This window comes from Mustelus asterias, chromosome 4 (genome assembly GCF_964213995.1).
Source record: "Mustelus asterias chromosome 4, sMusAst1.hap1.1, whole genome shotgun sequence".
In the NCBI taxonomy this organism is placed as follows: Eukaryota; Metazoa; Chordata; class Chondrichthyes; order Carcharhiniformes; family Triakidae; genus Mustelus; species Mustelus asterias.
The window spans coordinates 95,888,538-95,901,450 of record NC_135804.1 but is presented as its reverse complement, the minus strand read 5'-3'; the positions used below and the strand labels follow the sequence as shown (position 1 = coordinate 95,901,450).

General features: G+C 42.6%; 1 protein-coding gene across 1 annotated transcript in view; it reads right to left on the bottom strand.

Annotated features, from left to right (window-relative positions):
• The window catches only part of LOC144492862 (uncharacterized), a 96,677-nt gene that overhangs the window by 70,269 nt on the left and 13,495 nt on the right, over positions 1 to 12,913 (bottom strand). The window contains exon 2 of the mRNA XM_078211395.1: positions 3,782 to 4,242. Within this exon, the coding sequence (XP_078067521.1) occupies positions 3,782 to 3,903 (122 nt within the window). The 5' untranslated portion in view covers positions 3,904 to 4,242. The remainder of the gene's footprint in view (positions 1 to 3,781; positions 4,243 to 12,913) is intronic.

The following is a 12,913-nucleotide window of genomic DNA, read 5'->3' as shown; positions in this document are numbered from 1 at the left end:
TGTATTTTGCATCTTAATCTGAACTGCAGGAGAGCTTCATTGATGTTGGTTTCAAGTTTGGGCTGCAGTGATCTCATGCACATTCTTGAGAAGACGCTCGGCTGAGCGAACCGCCTGTTCCGCCAGGCCATTTGACTGTGGATATAGGGGGTTGCTTGTGATATGCTCAAAGTCTCGTGTGCGTAAAGTTGTGAAATTCAGCAGAGATGAATTGCCGAGTGTTGTTTTTTCATGAGTCTTTGTGGGATGCCGCAAGTGGCCAAGTTTCTTTTAAGCCTAATGATTACTATTTTATTCAGCATGTTTGGCAAGTAATCAAATTCAAACCACCCAGAATATTAATCAACTAAGACTAACTTTTGTCTGCATTCCACTTGAAGCTGTGGGCTGCTGCGAATGACCTTCTGCAGCGGCTGGAGATTTTCCTTTCCGTGTCTGCGGAATTTGAGGGCCAGTATAGTGATTCTTTGGTCCAGTATCTGGATGCTTCCAACCCAGAGTATCCTTGGTGAAGTTGTTGTGTGTGGTATCTCTGGAAAGCAACACGGATGCCAAATCATTGGCTGCGTTATATTAGCCCATTCAGTATAACCAGCTCATCTCTGATGGCGAAGAATGTGTGAATGTGGATGCTCCCTTGAGGATTCTCGCAGCCCCTACATGTCCGCCTGTAAAGCCTGCTCGAGTTCCTGAATTTGATGAGAAAACAGCTCTATTGCCATAATATCTACATCTTCCTAACAATCTGCCTGGTCCATAGTGGGTATGAAGTCTCTGGAGAGGGCATCAGCCAAGTACAGCTCCTTGCCACATTCGTAGATGACATTGAGGTTGTAGCATTGCAATTTTATCATGCAGCTGTGCAGATGAAGTGTGGAGAGCTTCGTTAATCTAGTTATGATTCAGGGCATTGCTGAAATCCGTTCCATGACACCTGGCACTGTCATCCAACAGAGCTCATCAATGACTTCTGCTTCATGGCTACTGGTATACTTCTCAGGGCAGAGACTGTTGGTGGGACTGAATCATCTAGTCTCATGCGATGTAGGATTTCATTCTGGCAGGCGAAAACTAGAGCAAGGAGTTCTTTTCTAATCTGTGCAGCGCGAGTATCAGTGTCAGTGAGGGCACATGAAGCAAAGGCTATTGTCTATCATTCTGGATGCAGACTACACCAAGTCTGTGCTGGGAGGCATTTGCTGATACAAGTACAGGTGTTCAAACATCAAAATATTATAATATTGGTGGGATTGGGAGCACATGTTTGAGTTTGAAGAAAACCTCAGTGAGATACTTTTGCTAGCACCATTTGACATCCTGGTGGAGAAGCTGACAAAGAGGTTCAGTGACCTATGACACGGGATAAACGTAGAAAGATAATTTGTCATACCAAGAAACTGCTGTATGGCCATCTGTCAGCTGTACACCATCGGCTGTGAGTGAATGATCCATGTAAGGAACCTGGTTGACCCTGAATCTGCATTTTGTCAGGTTAAGATTTAACTGGATGGTCCTGATTCTGTCAAGGACGAGAGGCAGATATGTATCACGGTCCTACATAGTATGACCCCAAACATGGATGCCATCAACAATGCTCTTGAAAACTTGGCCTGCAAAGAGTTGCTCCATGCACCACTAAAAGACCTCACTTCCAGTGGAGATCCCACAGGGCATACAAAGAAAATTATATATTCCTACTGGAGACATGTGGTTACTTTTGAGAATTCCTCATCCAGCAGGATCTGCCAGACCCCACATTTCACATCGAGAATGCTGAACATTTGGCACATCTGCTATCTCCAGTTCCACTGTCTTCAAAGGGTGATGTGGTCTGAGCAGCATTTTATTCAAGTGCACTGGGTCAATACATATCCTGAGCATGCCAGCTATTTTTACTGTCGCCACCGTTGCTGAAACCCATTCCATGGCGCCATCTATAAGAGTAATGACAGCTAGTGCCATCATCCGATGGAGCTCACCAATGACTTCTGCTTCATGGCTACTGGTACTCTTCTTGGAGCACAGACTGTCGGTGGTACATCTAGTTTCATGAGACTAGATGATTCTTCATTATAACACAGGATAAACATAGAAAGATAATTTGTCTGTGGTTCGAACTGCTGCCTTGCTACTGATGGCAGAGAAGGGCTGTTGTGGATTGGATCTGCAGCACTTAAAAGCTGTTTCATGTCCTGTATTTGTTGCATCTTTTACCACATGCAAAACAAGCTGTTCTGGTCAGTGGGTGCTGGCCACATTTCCACTCCATCTGACGAAGGAGCAGTGCTCCGAAAGCTTATGGTATTTGCTACCAAATAAACCTGTTGGACTTTAACCTGGTGTTGTGAGACTTCTTACCGTGTTCACCCCAGTCCAATGCTGGCATCTCCACATCATGACTGTAGTTGGAACAGGGTGTACCCTTGTACTGCAAATACTTTGGTTTCCTACCTAAAATTTCTGCTTCATTTTACTTTGTTGGCTATTTATAACATTAAGCCTTTTTCTCACAGCAGCTGCTTGCGGACTAGAAGTCACTATGTATTCCACAAGCTAATCAATCCGCGATTAGGTTTTCAATGAGAGTTCTGAACGCATATTTCTTTGCCAATATTTTCAGGGTGGCTTTATAGGATGCACTGACTCATCTGCTTTCTGGTTTGTGAAATTGGAAACATGTCTATCCAGGATTGGATTTTTTTTACTGGGAGGCAAATGTTCTCGAATCATTTCAAGATTATTTTGGGGACTTTTTTTTCTTCTCTGGCTGGAAGACAAATGACTCAAATTTTCAATGGCTTCGGGGAACGTGAGATTTAATAGGGTAAAAGCCTATACCTTTTCCGATATGTCAGAGAGTGCAGCACCACAGTAAATACGCTACTCCTTCTGGAACTCTTCAAAGCTACCTGCAATATTTTCATCAAAGACGAGCGGGTTGATGCAGCAAAGTCTTTGTGCCATACTGCCAACTCCCCATGCCATGTAGAATGTTATGGGTTCCTCAAATCACCAACATCAAGGAATTCCAACAAAGGTGGTTTATTCCTAAACTCAATAGCTATATACAGTACTTGTGCTCTGCCAGAGATCCCGGGAATAACTCCTGCGCTCCCGTCACGTGACCTCTTACATAGCTATTCTCACGTGATCGACACTAAGGTACCAATATTTTGGGCAGAATTCTCCACATCAAATGCCATCACTGATCTTTGAAACGGGACATCTTTGGGAGCAGTCTCTGTTGGAGAAATCAGTACAAGGTGCCAACATGACTTCTTTAAGTGCTGAAATTTCTATGGACTAGAACATTTCCAAAAAGCTTGATAATCCAGTGGTACATGAGGAAATGCACTGTATGACGTGAAGCTGATTGATCAAGCAAATGGCGGCAAAACACAGGCACACAATATCGGGTGAAAAGATTTAGTTAAAGAGGTTTTTGATGCATCGCAATACACTGCCAACATTTTTGAATGCTATTTATCAAGACTACTTCTGTACATCTGGAGTTGGCAATGGATTTATGATAATTTAGAAAATTGAGCTTGAAAACTAGGAAAGAGCTTGTAATGAATTATGATGACTAAAACAAGAAAATTTGTTACAGACCAAAGCCTGGGAGGATTTTCATTCATTTGGAGCCCTCGTAATATCTCAAGGGTGACAAGTCTACACCTGCACATAGGTGTGGTCGCTACATTACAACACTGAGCAATTATCAGCACAGACTGAGTTACAGTTGTTCGGTGAATAAATGTTGATAAAACAAAGGTCTTACTTGATTCGCTCATTATCTCTTTTCTTGAGTTCAGAATCTCTCTGAATTACATTCAAGACTGTCTGATATTCATCCTCCGTCAGGAAGCTGAGGTCCAGGTGACTATCCATCACTCCCTTCATTCCGTTCTCCAGTAGCACAGGGTGAGGGTGGGGGAGGTTACACAAAGCACCGCTACTACTATTGGATTCACAGACAATATTCAACCCAATCCTGTACGATCAGACTTAGTTGGACAAGCAATTACATAATAAATCTCAGCAATGGTTCTCCAAAAAGTATCAAGTTCTCTTCTTGCTTGCAGGACTAGTATCAGAATGTCCACATCCAGGAGTCATCAGATTTTGCTTCAGATGAAAGAGTCTTCAATCAGAAGCTCAGTAGATTTCCACATCCCGAGTGTGCATGCATCTGCAAATTCTACTCATCAACAGCTTCAGAGGGAACATATCTGGAAGCACCTGCAGGAAGAAAAATAAAGATCACTGTCACAACATTGACATATTAGACTGGTACACTGTGCCAAAGAGATTGTCTCGACAATTAATATTTACATCGCACCTTTGAAACACAATGAAACATTCCAACTCCTACTATATACCAGTTGAATCTGACAGGCATCTTTAAAAACAAGTAACTCTTGGCACCTTTGTTATTTCACACGTGTCTTTGAAGAAATCAACGACCATTCCCAGCAGGCTAGTGTACAGAATGGAGAAATACTTTAGAAGTCTCCAGTAGTAAAATCAGGCATAATATTTTGTCCAGATGAACGAAGATCTCACTGATCTTAGAAAACTTTTAAATAATCCAGTAAACACTCCTGGCACATGTCAGATCAGAGGGGCAGAAACTCTGCGGTTACTCCTTGAAGATTTTACACTGTGTGTTTATATATTTTGGTAAAACAGTTGGAATATAATACCGTCACGAGTGCCAGTTAGCTGGCATTGAATACAAGAGGACAATGTGACAGGCATCTAATTCCAAGTCTGGTTGCTAAGGAAAATAACAGTCCGTTTCATGAGGGAAAAGGGAAGTAAATAAAACACATCAAGTCAAAAATGCATTAAATTTGAAGTACTTTATCAAGTTAGAAGTGTCACTATTCCCACACACTATGTAAAAGGCGGCTATTACCAGGGTTTATGGAGAGTCACATGAATTTTTAATCCCTGTCTGACTTTACTTTGGCTGGGAGGTTGGCAGGCTACCAAGCCTCTTGTCAGAATGATGCTTTGCAAAATCCACTGGGTACACAATGTAGCTGGGTGAGATTTGTCCTCTGTCCTGGAGGTGCAGTGAAAGGGTGAGGTGATTGGAACGCTAACAGTAATAGAAATAGGCCTGTAATCTTATTTCATTGTCTAATTGGTTTGGTAAGTGTTGTCTCTTCAGCAAACTTTCTTGAACTTAGCTTTATTTCCTCGGCACAATAGTTTGCATTTTATGAAGAAAGCTCAAGTCCTGAAACTGAATTTGAAAGTTTCTCACTCACCCGGTGGTAGGACCCAGGGAGACATGTGCCTAGGGTTGGCCAGTTAAGTGGCCATCCCCAGTGAGGACAGCTGTCTGTCCCCAAAGATCTGCCGACCCAATCAGAGCATTAGCAGCTCAGCAGAGCTGCCGCGAGCAGTGGCCATTACCACAGCTGTATCTGCAGCATGAGAGTGCATCGATGGCTGTGCACCCTCAAATACAGATAAGTACTCTTTGGGGCTGCAGTGGACAAGTAGTCTGGGCTCTCCAGTGATTGGGGAGGGAATTTCCTGAGGCCAGGCAGTGCTGTTGCCATGGGCACGGCCATTGCTGTTGGGAGACCCCTCATAGGCCGTGAATTGCCCAGAAAAGGAGACTGCCCTCCTAGACTCTACTGGGAGACCATCAGGTTTTACAAGATGGTCTCCCCACAGACCAGCAGACCCCCACAATTGCTGGTAGAATTCCCACAGAGGCTGAAAGAGGCTCTTAAATCATTCAATTGGGCCCAGCCAAGGGCCCAGTCTGACAGTTTTCCCATTACTGGCAAAAGGCACGATAGCAGGGATGCACCAGGGCATGTCACCCCACAACATTTTACCAGCCTTGCCATCTCAGAGCCCATCGCCAAGGGGATGTTAAAATTTCAGCCAATATTTCTTTTAATTCAAGGAGGACGTCCCATCAGTTCCTGAATAATTCATTGTCATTGTAATAGGACCAAATTCACAATGAAAAACTTGTCTACGATGAATTGAATAAATGCTTATCCAACTTATTCAGAGGAACAGTGCACTATGCACAAGGTTCAGACATTTCTTCTTTAAAAATAAGAAAAAACACTATTCTGATAAGATATTAAAATGATTCTGAATTGAAGATGAAAAATCTGCCTGAGTACCTCACCTTTCCCTTATTTGTCTGCAGCTGTTAATAAACCAGTGGGGCAGGGTGACCAGAAAGCAGCAGAACTGCACACAAAACACCTTTCAGGTTTTAACCAGCCTTTTGAAAAAAAAAGGCCTGGTACATTTCTTGCTGTAATTGCATGCATGCAAGAAGAGGTATAATAGTTAAGGAATAGATTCCAGACATGAAGAGTTTGATTAGTTCCTGATACAAAGATTATTGTCCTTACCAGCTGTGGGTAAACCCACATGTTGCATCAAAAGCAAATAAGTTGCCGCATGCAATACAAGGGATCGGCACTTATTTTTTTTAAAAACCCAAACACATGCCTCAACTTGATACTCTGAAGACCCACTGCCTTCCAAATGAGAAAATTGCTAACAGCACAGCATTTTGCTGAAATATTTTTTTTAAAAATTGATTTCCAGGTGCAGAGTTTTATGAAGTCATTTTTATTTATGGAAACTTATTTTTCTTATGACTGTACAAGTCGGTTCGCCTACTAAGCAAACAATAGCTGGCATTAGCCAGCAGGCAGGAAGATGGAGAAGTTACACCCAGTAGGTCAAAAGGGACCAAAGACAAACTCAGCCCCATTTTTCTGAGGAACCTCTCCTTATCAAAGCCCCCCTCTCCCCGACTTTGCACCCATACTCCACCCGCCCCACCCCCAATACCTCTATCCAGACAAACCCTGAAACCCAAATCTAAAGTTATTGCACTCAACTATATAAAAAGTTAAATCATGGATGCATTGTTTCTCCCTGTCATTTATGAGTAAGTTGTTTTACACATCGAAAGAGTAGGCTCACAGATATGATATCCTTAAATTTCTATCTAGGATAGATCCATTCAGCAGCCATCTTAATCTTCAAGCTGTATGTTTGATAAACTTTATGGCACATGAGAAAGGCTGCCCAGGAAAAGATTATTTTGGCCTCAAAGATTTAGATCTCCATTCCCCTGCCCACTGTTAATGGTCAGTAGGGAGGAACCAGATCGATTTTTTAATAAAAGTAACAGCAAAGCTGGAAGTGTACAAGAAAGTGTTTAAAATGAATAGAGTTCACTTAAGCTCATATTATAGTTCCAATTACAACAAAATCTTTCATTACTATCTAATGTGACACTTCCACCAAAGGCATACAGCTGTTCGAAATATATTTTTACATATAGGCAGGACACAAGAAGCAAGATAAGGAAGGGGCACTGAAGATATTTACTTAATGCTGCAAGGTTAAGCAATTCAACAAATCTTCGCAATTGGAGATGGAACATTTGAGCTATAAGAAGAGACTCGATTGGCGTTAGAGCAGAGAAGGCTGAGGGGGGACATGATTGAGGTGTGTAAGGTTATGAGGGGTTTGGACAGGGTGAAGAGGAAGCAGCTGTTCCTCTTAGTTGAGGCGGTCAATCACAGGGATGCATTGTTTTAGGGTAAGGGGCAGGAGTTCAGAGGGGATTTGAGAAAAAATATTTTCACTCGAGGGTGGTGATAATCTGGCATTCACTGCCTGGGAATGTGGCGGAGGCTGGAAACCTTACAATGTTGAAAGAGTATCTGGACAAGCACTTGAAATGTCACAACCTTCAAGGATATGGGACAAGTGCTGGAAAATTGGATTAGCACGACTTGTGATAATTGTCGGTGCAGAGTTGATGGGCCAAAGGGCCTTTTCTGCGCTGCACAGCTCTATGACTCTAAGTCATCAAACTCAAAACAAGAAATCAAATAGCTCCAATTTGACCTCATGGACTTTGGTTTCCATGCCAACACTGATACATTGCGTGTGATTTATTTATTCATTCTCTGTGCTTAATCTTTAGTGAAAATCCAAGCAGTAGTTCATTCAATGACAAAGTCTTCATGAATAAAACTGCTATTGGGCAAGATAAGAAGCATGAAACCAGAAGTCTGGCTCACGAGAAGAACACTGCGGTATGGTCTGGCACATTTCCCTTCCCACAGGGTATTCATGACCCCAGTTGGATTTTACAGCTAATTTTCCCTCTTGTTCCAGCCCACAGATTTAAATCATTGTTATTGAAGGGGAGAATGGTGGAGAGAGATCTGGTGCCAGAAAGTGGCATGATTCTGTGACAGTTTCTTTCGAAAAAAAGTAAAACCAATTTGGGCACAACTTCTAGCTGAGCTACAGGTTGAAAAAGTGGTCTCTTAACATGTTAGGTAGGGCTTTTGTTATATATTAATGTGGTTAGCTCAGTTGTACAGCAATGATAAAAGAATGAAAAGGTTGCCACATGAATGAAAGAATTTCTGGCAACTCCTCCAACTTCCATTTATTCTACAACAGCAAAAAGGAAGTAAAAAGAAATCTCAACTAAAAGTTGCACACTGGTGGGGTGGGTAGGATTTTTTTTTGAAAAATCCAGCATGGTAGATCATGTACTAGAAGCGAAAAGTGGCATCACAATCTGCCAGCTCTGCATTCTTCCAGAACACAAGATACCCACTCTGGTGCCCTATAAAACAGCTGTGCCAGAAATCTGCCAATTTTCCTCCCCCAGTGTTCAGACTTTGGCCCTGAAGAGCAAGCTTTTATGGCCAAGAATTCATGTAGCCCCCTCTCTAGATGTTTACTGCGCAGAGGTCAGATAAGGAGAATGCCCCCTCCCCCGCCCCCCATCCCTGCCATTGTTAAAAAGCTTGTCGATATATTCAGTCGAAACTTAAATGAATGATGCTCCCAGGGAGCCCCCTGTTCCAAAATGCCAGCAAATAGTCAATGAATTCTGGAAATCAGGGGAGATGGGGAAAATAAAAAGAGACTGGAAGAGTCTATCCCATCACCTTCATGACTGAATAACACTTCAGACTTGCATTCTGTGAAAACCATTGTGCCACTTACATCTTGCAACAAGAGAAATCACTTTTTCAAAAGGCAACACATTTTTCCCCTGCTACCAAGTTCAATCATGAACAATATTTTTAGTGTGCAAGCACTGTTGCAAAAAACAAGAGTACATATGAAGGTGATGGTAAATTCTAAATTTAAACCACACTGAACGCAATGCAGTGTTCTGACGTTTGACTGCATTGCATACAATCTTTCTCCAGAATTTTTCAGATTAGGCCGTTCCTACCACCAAGTGAGAACAGTGGTATAGTGGCAATGCTACTGGACTAGTGATCCAGAAGCCTATACTAATTCTCTGAAGGCAAAAGTTCTAATCCCACCATGACAGCCGAGGAAATTTAAATTCAATTCATTACTAAATCTGGAATAAAGATTTAGTCTCCGTAATGATGATCAGAAAACTACCAGCTCATTGGTGAAAACCCAACTCGTTCACTACTGTCCTTTTGGGAAGAAAATCTGCCATCCTTATCTGGTCAACCTGTGACTCCAGGCCCATGGCAATGACGTTGCACCCTGAAATAGCCTAGCAAGCCACTCAGTTGTATCAAACTGCTACCGCAAAGTCTAAGGAGAATAAAACCAGACAGACCACTTGCCATCAACCTAGGCACCAGAAACGACAGTGGTACAACCTGCTCAGTCGATGTTATATACTTCTCCTCACTAAAATCTGGGAACTTGTGTAAATCAAGCATCAGCCTGACATCACCAAATCAGGTCTTTCAGGTCTCTCATTCTCTTCCTTCACCATTCCTGACTATGGCCTGTCTCAGCAGGACAGAGATGGGAGTCCTCAACATTGACTCCAGACCCCATGAGGTTTCATGTCAGGTCAAATGTGGGCAACAAATGCCCTGATTACCATTCACCGTCCTCCCTCAACTGATAAATATTGCTTCATGTTTAATATCACTTGGAAAGGTTCTGAGGATTTGTGGATCAACCCACAGCACGTGGACTGCAACGATTCAAGAAGGCAGCTCACCACCATCTTCTCAAGGGTAACTAGGGATGGGTAATGAATGCTGGCCAACCAGTGACTCCCATGCCTCTCAAATGAATTTTTAAAAAAAGCAGGGGCACAGAACATACTCTGGGTGGGTGGCTACAATGCCTCGTAAATGGCAATATAATGACAAAATATAATTTATTAATAGGGGTCAGTTCGGCAGGACTTCCGTCCCTCACTCTGAAGTCCCCAGTTCCTGCAATGACTGGGGCTGCAATGGCCAGGAGAGGAAGTGCCTGAAGATGACCGAGCCCAAGTCCTGGGACTGGAAGGCAAGGTAAGCTTCAGGGTCCCAGGGGCGGAAATTGGGAGATCGGGGCATTGGGTCCAGCAGTCACCAGACCTTAAGGAGGCGGTGACCAAAGTCAGAAAGTGGCTTCTGGTGAAGGTGCCCCCACTGTCCCCTTTCCCGGGAACTTCTCCAGTCAGCCTAAATATTGAGGCTTGGCGGAAAATAGCCCTAAATGGCTCGGGACTTAACTGGAGCAAGGGCAAGCAGCCCATCCATGGGCATTGTCCATCCCAGCATAGAAACGCTGCAAAGTTGGGGTGGGCAGGAACCCAGAGGGAAGTCGGTTCATGCTACCCCTGCCTAAAAGCCAGACAGCAGGGGTGTGGTGAAAATCAGGCCCAAGGTTTTAATGCATTTGGAGAAATTTACTGGAGAAATTGTTGAATAAAACAAGAAACGTAAAAAATTAATCATACCCACAATACTTTATTTAAGAGTAGAAGGAGATGGCGATCAGGGCCTGGGGAGTCCTTGCTGTGGGGGTGTCAGCTATCAAGTTATCAGCAGAAATTGACAGTCAAGTTCTGCTCACATGAGGACAGCCTCAACCGGGATCTTGGGTTCATGTCACACTATCTTTAACCCCCACGACTTGCCTGGACTTGCAAAGTCTCACTAACTGTCCTGGCTGGAGATAATACACACCTCTTTAAATCTGTGCTTAACCCTCTTTCCACTCACATTGTCTGTATCTGTAAAGACTTGATTACCTGTAAAGACTCGCATTCCAACCATTATCTTGTAAATTGAGTTTGTGTCTATATATGCCCTGTTTGTGAACACAACTCCTCACCCACCTGAAGAAGGAGCGACACTCCGAAAGCTTGTGTTACCAAATAAACCTGTTCACCTGTTGGACTTCAACCTGGTGTTGTGGGATGGTGGTGTATGTAGATGTCAAAGAATTACACACAGCAATGTACAAAGGCTAGAGACCGCAGCTCAAATATCAGCTCACGAATAAATACATTAGTTAGCCGCTTAATCTGCATCATTGTATCTCCCATTGCAATTAACTGGATGGAGGAACAGAAACATTGGCATGATACCGAAAAGGTTCAAACTCGATTTTTTTTTTAAAAATCACATACCTATGTAATGCCTTCACATTACACACAGCGGACAATGAGAAGGAAGAGTTAAGCGTGTTGGTACTGCATTAAAATAGGTTTTGAAAAAATTGTATGACAGAAGTTTTAGAAAGGATGCCAGAGAGTAGGATTGAGAAAACCGAAGGCTCTTAGAAAGAATAGTGATGGGGAGAAGGATTGCAGGAGGAGATAATGGCCCCAATTCTGCAGCCAATGGCAAAACAATATCTCATCCTGTTCGCGTAGAAGAAAACAATTTCTGTAGGGTAATTTTTATCTTTTCCCAACAGTATCTTAAATCAGGCACCTAGCTGCAGAAACAGTAGCATCAGCAAGCAGCCAGTCAAATTCAAGTATTTTCACAGACAGCAATCTAGAAGGTCAAAGAACTGGATCCCTCCACTTTTAAATTTTCAGATAAGAAAATAAATGACGGCTTGATTAAAATAGAAGCTAAAAATCACATAAGCAAAAAAAAATGTAGATTCTTATTAATAGAGAAATCTGGCTTTCAAAAAAATACAAAATTGCACCTTGAGGACTACTGAGGCTGTTTAGTAGAAATTATAAACTTAATACGTCAATAAAAACCCATTTACAGCTCATTTAACAAAATGTAACTTTTTCCAAGGGCTTTTGCAATGAGCCCAACAGTGGAATTTATCAATTAAATTTATTCCCCATTGACTGTGATTGGAAGTGTCGAAGGGTTTCAGCATGTTGTCAAGTTCAATTGCAGAAGCAGAATTGGATTTAACAAGATAATATATGGTCATAGTTAGAGCAGCCTTCCTCAACTGCACTACCTCCCCTAAAAAGACAAAACAAAAGCTGCACTACCTCACACTTGTCTGGATTGAACTCCATTTGCCATTATCCTGCACACCTGCCTAGTTCATTGATTCACCAGGTGGATCATTGAATAAATCTAATGTCCTTCTTAAAGCCAGCTGCACAAGCATTCAGGCAAAACTCCTGCAAAATCAACTTCGATGGACTGGACACTATGTCTGGATGGCCAGAAGTCTCTCCCCCACCCTATCTTATTTAAAAAAAATCTCAAATAGCCAATGTTTAAGGTGAGAATAAAGAAAATGCTACAAAGGCACTCAGAAGCTCACCTTGAAGCATGGCAACATTGACATTAATGACTGGGAGGAGTTTGCTACCAATCATTCAAATGGTGACAATTTGTCCATTAAGCTGCATCACACTGAGTCATAACATCTTAATGATGAGGCAGAGCAGCAGCACAGAAAGAAAGATAAGGAAGCAAATCCTGCACTCTGGATCTCACCGCCAAGTGGGACATCATTCCCCATGTGCTCAAAAGCCTGAGTCAAGAATTGGCCTGTTCAGTCACAGTAGGCCCCAAGACAGAAACTCGCGACCTTGAACACAGGTCATCCTCAAATCTAACTGCTAATGAGGATAACAGGTCCATTGATATCCGATAGTGTGCATTCTTAC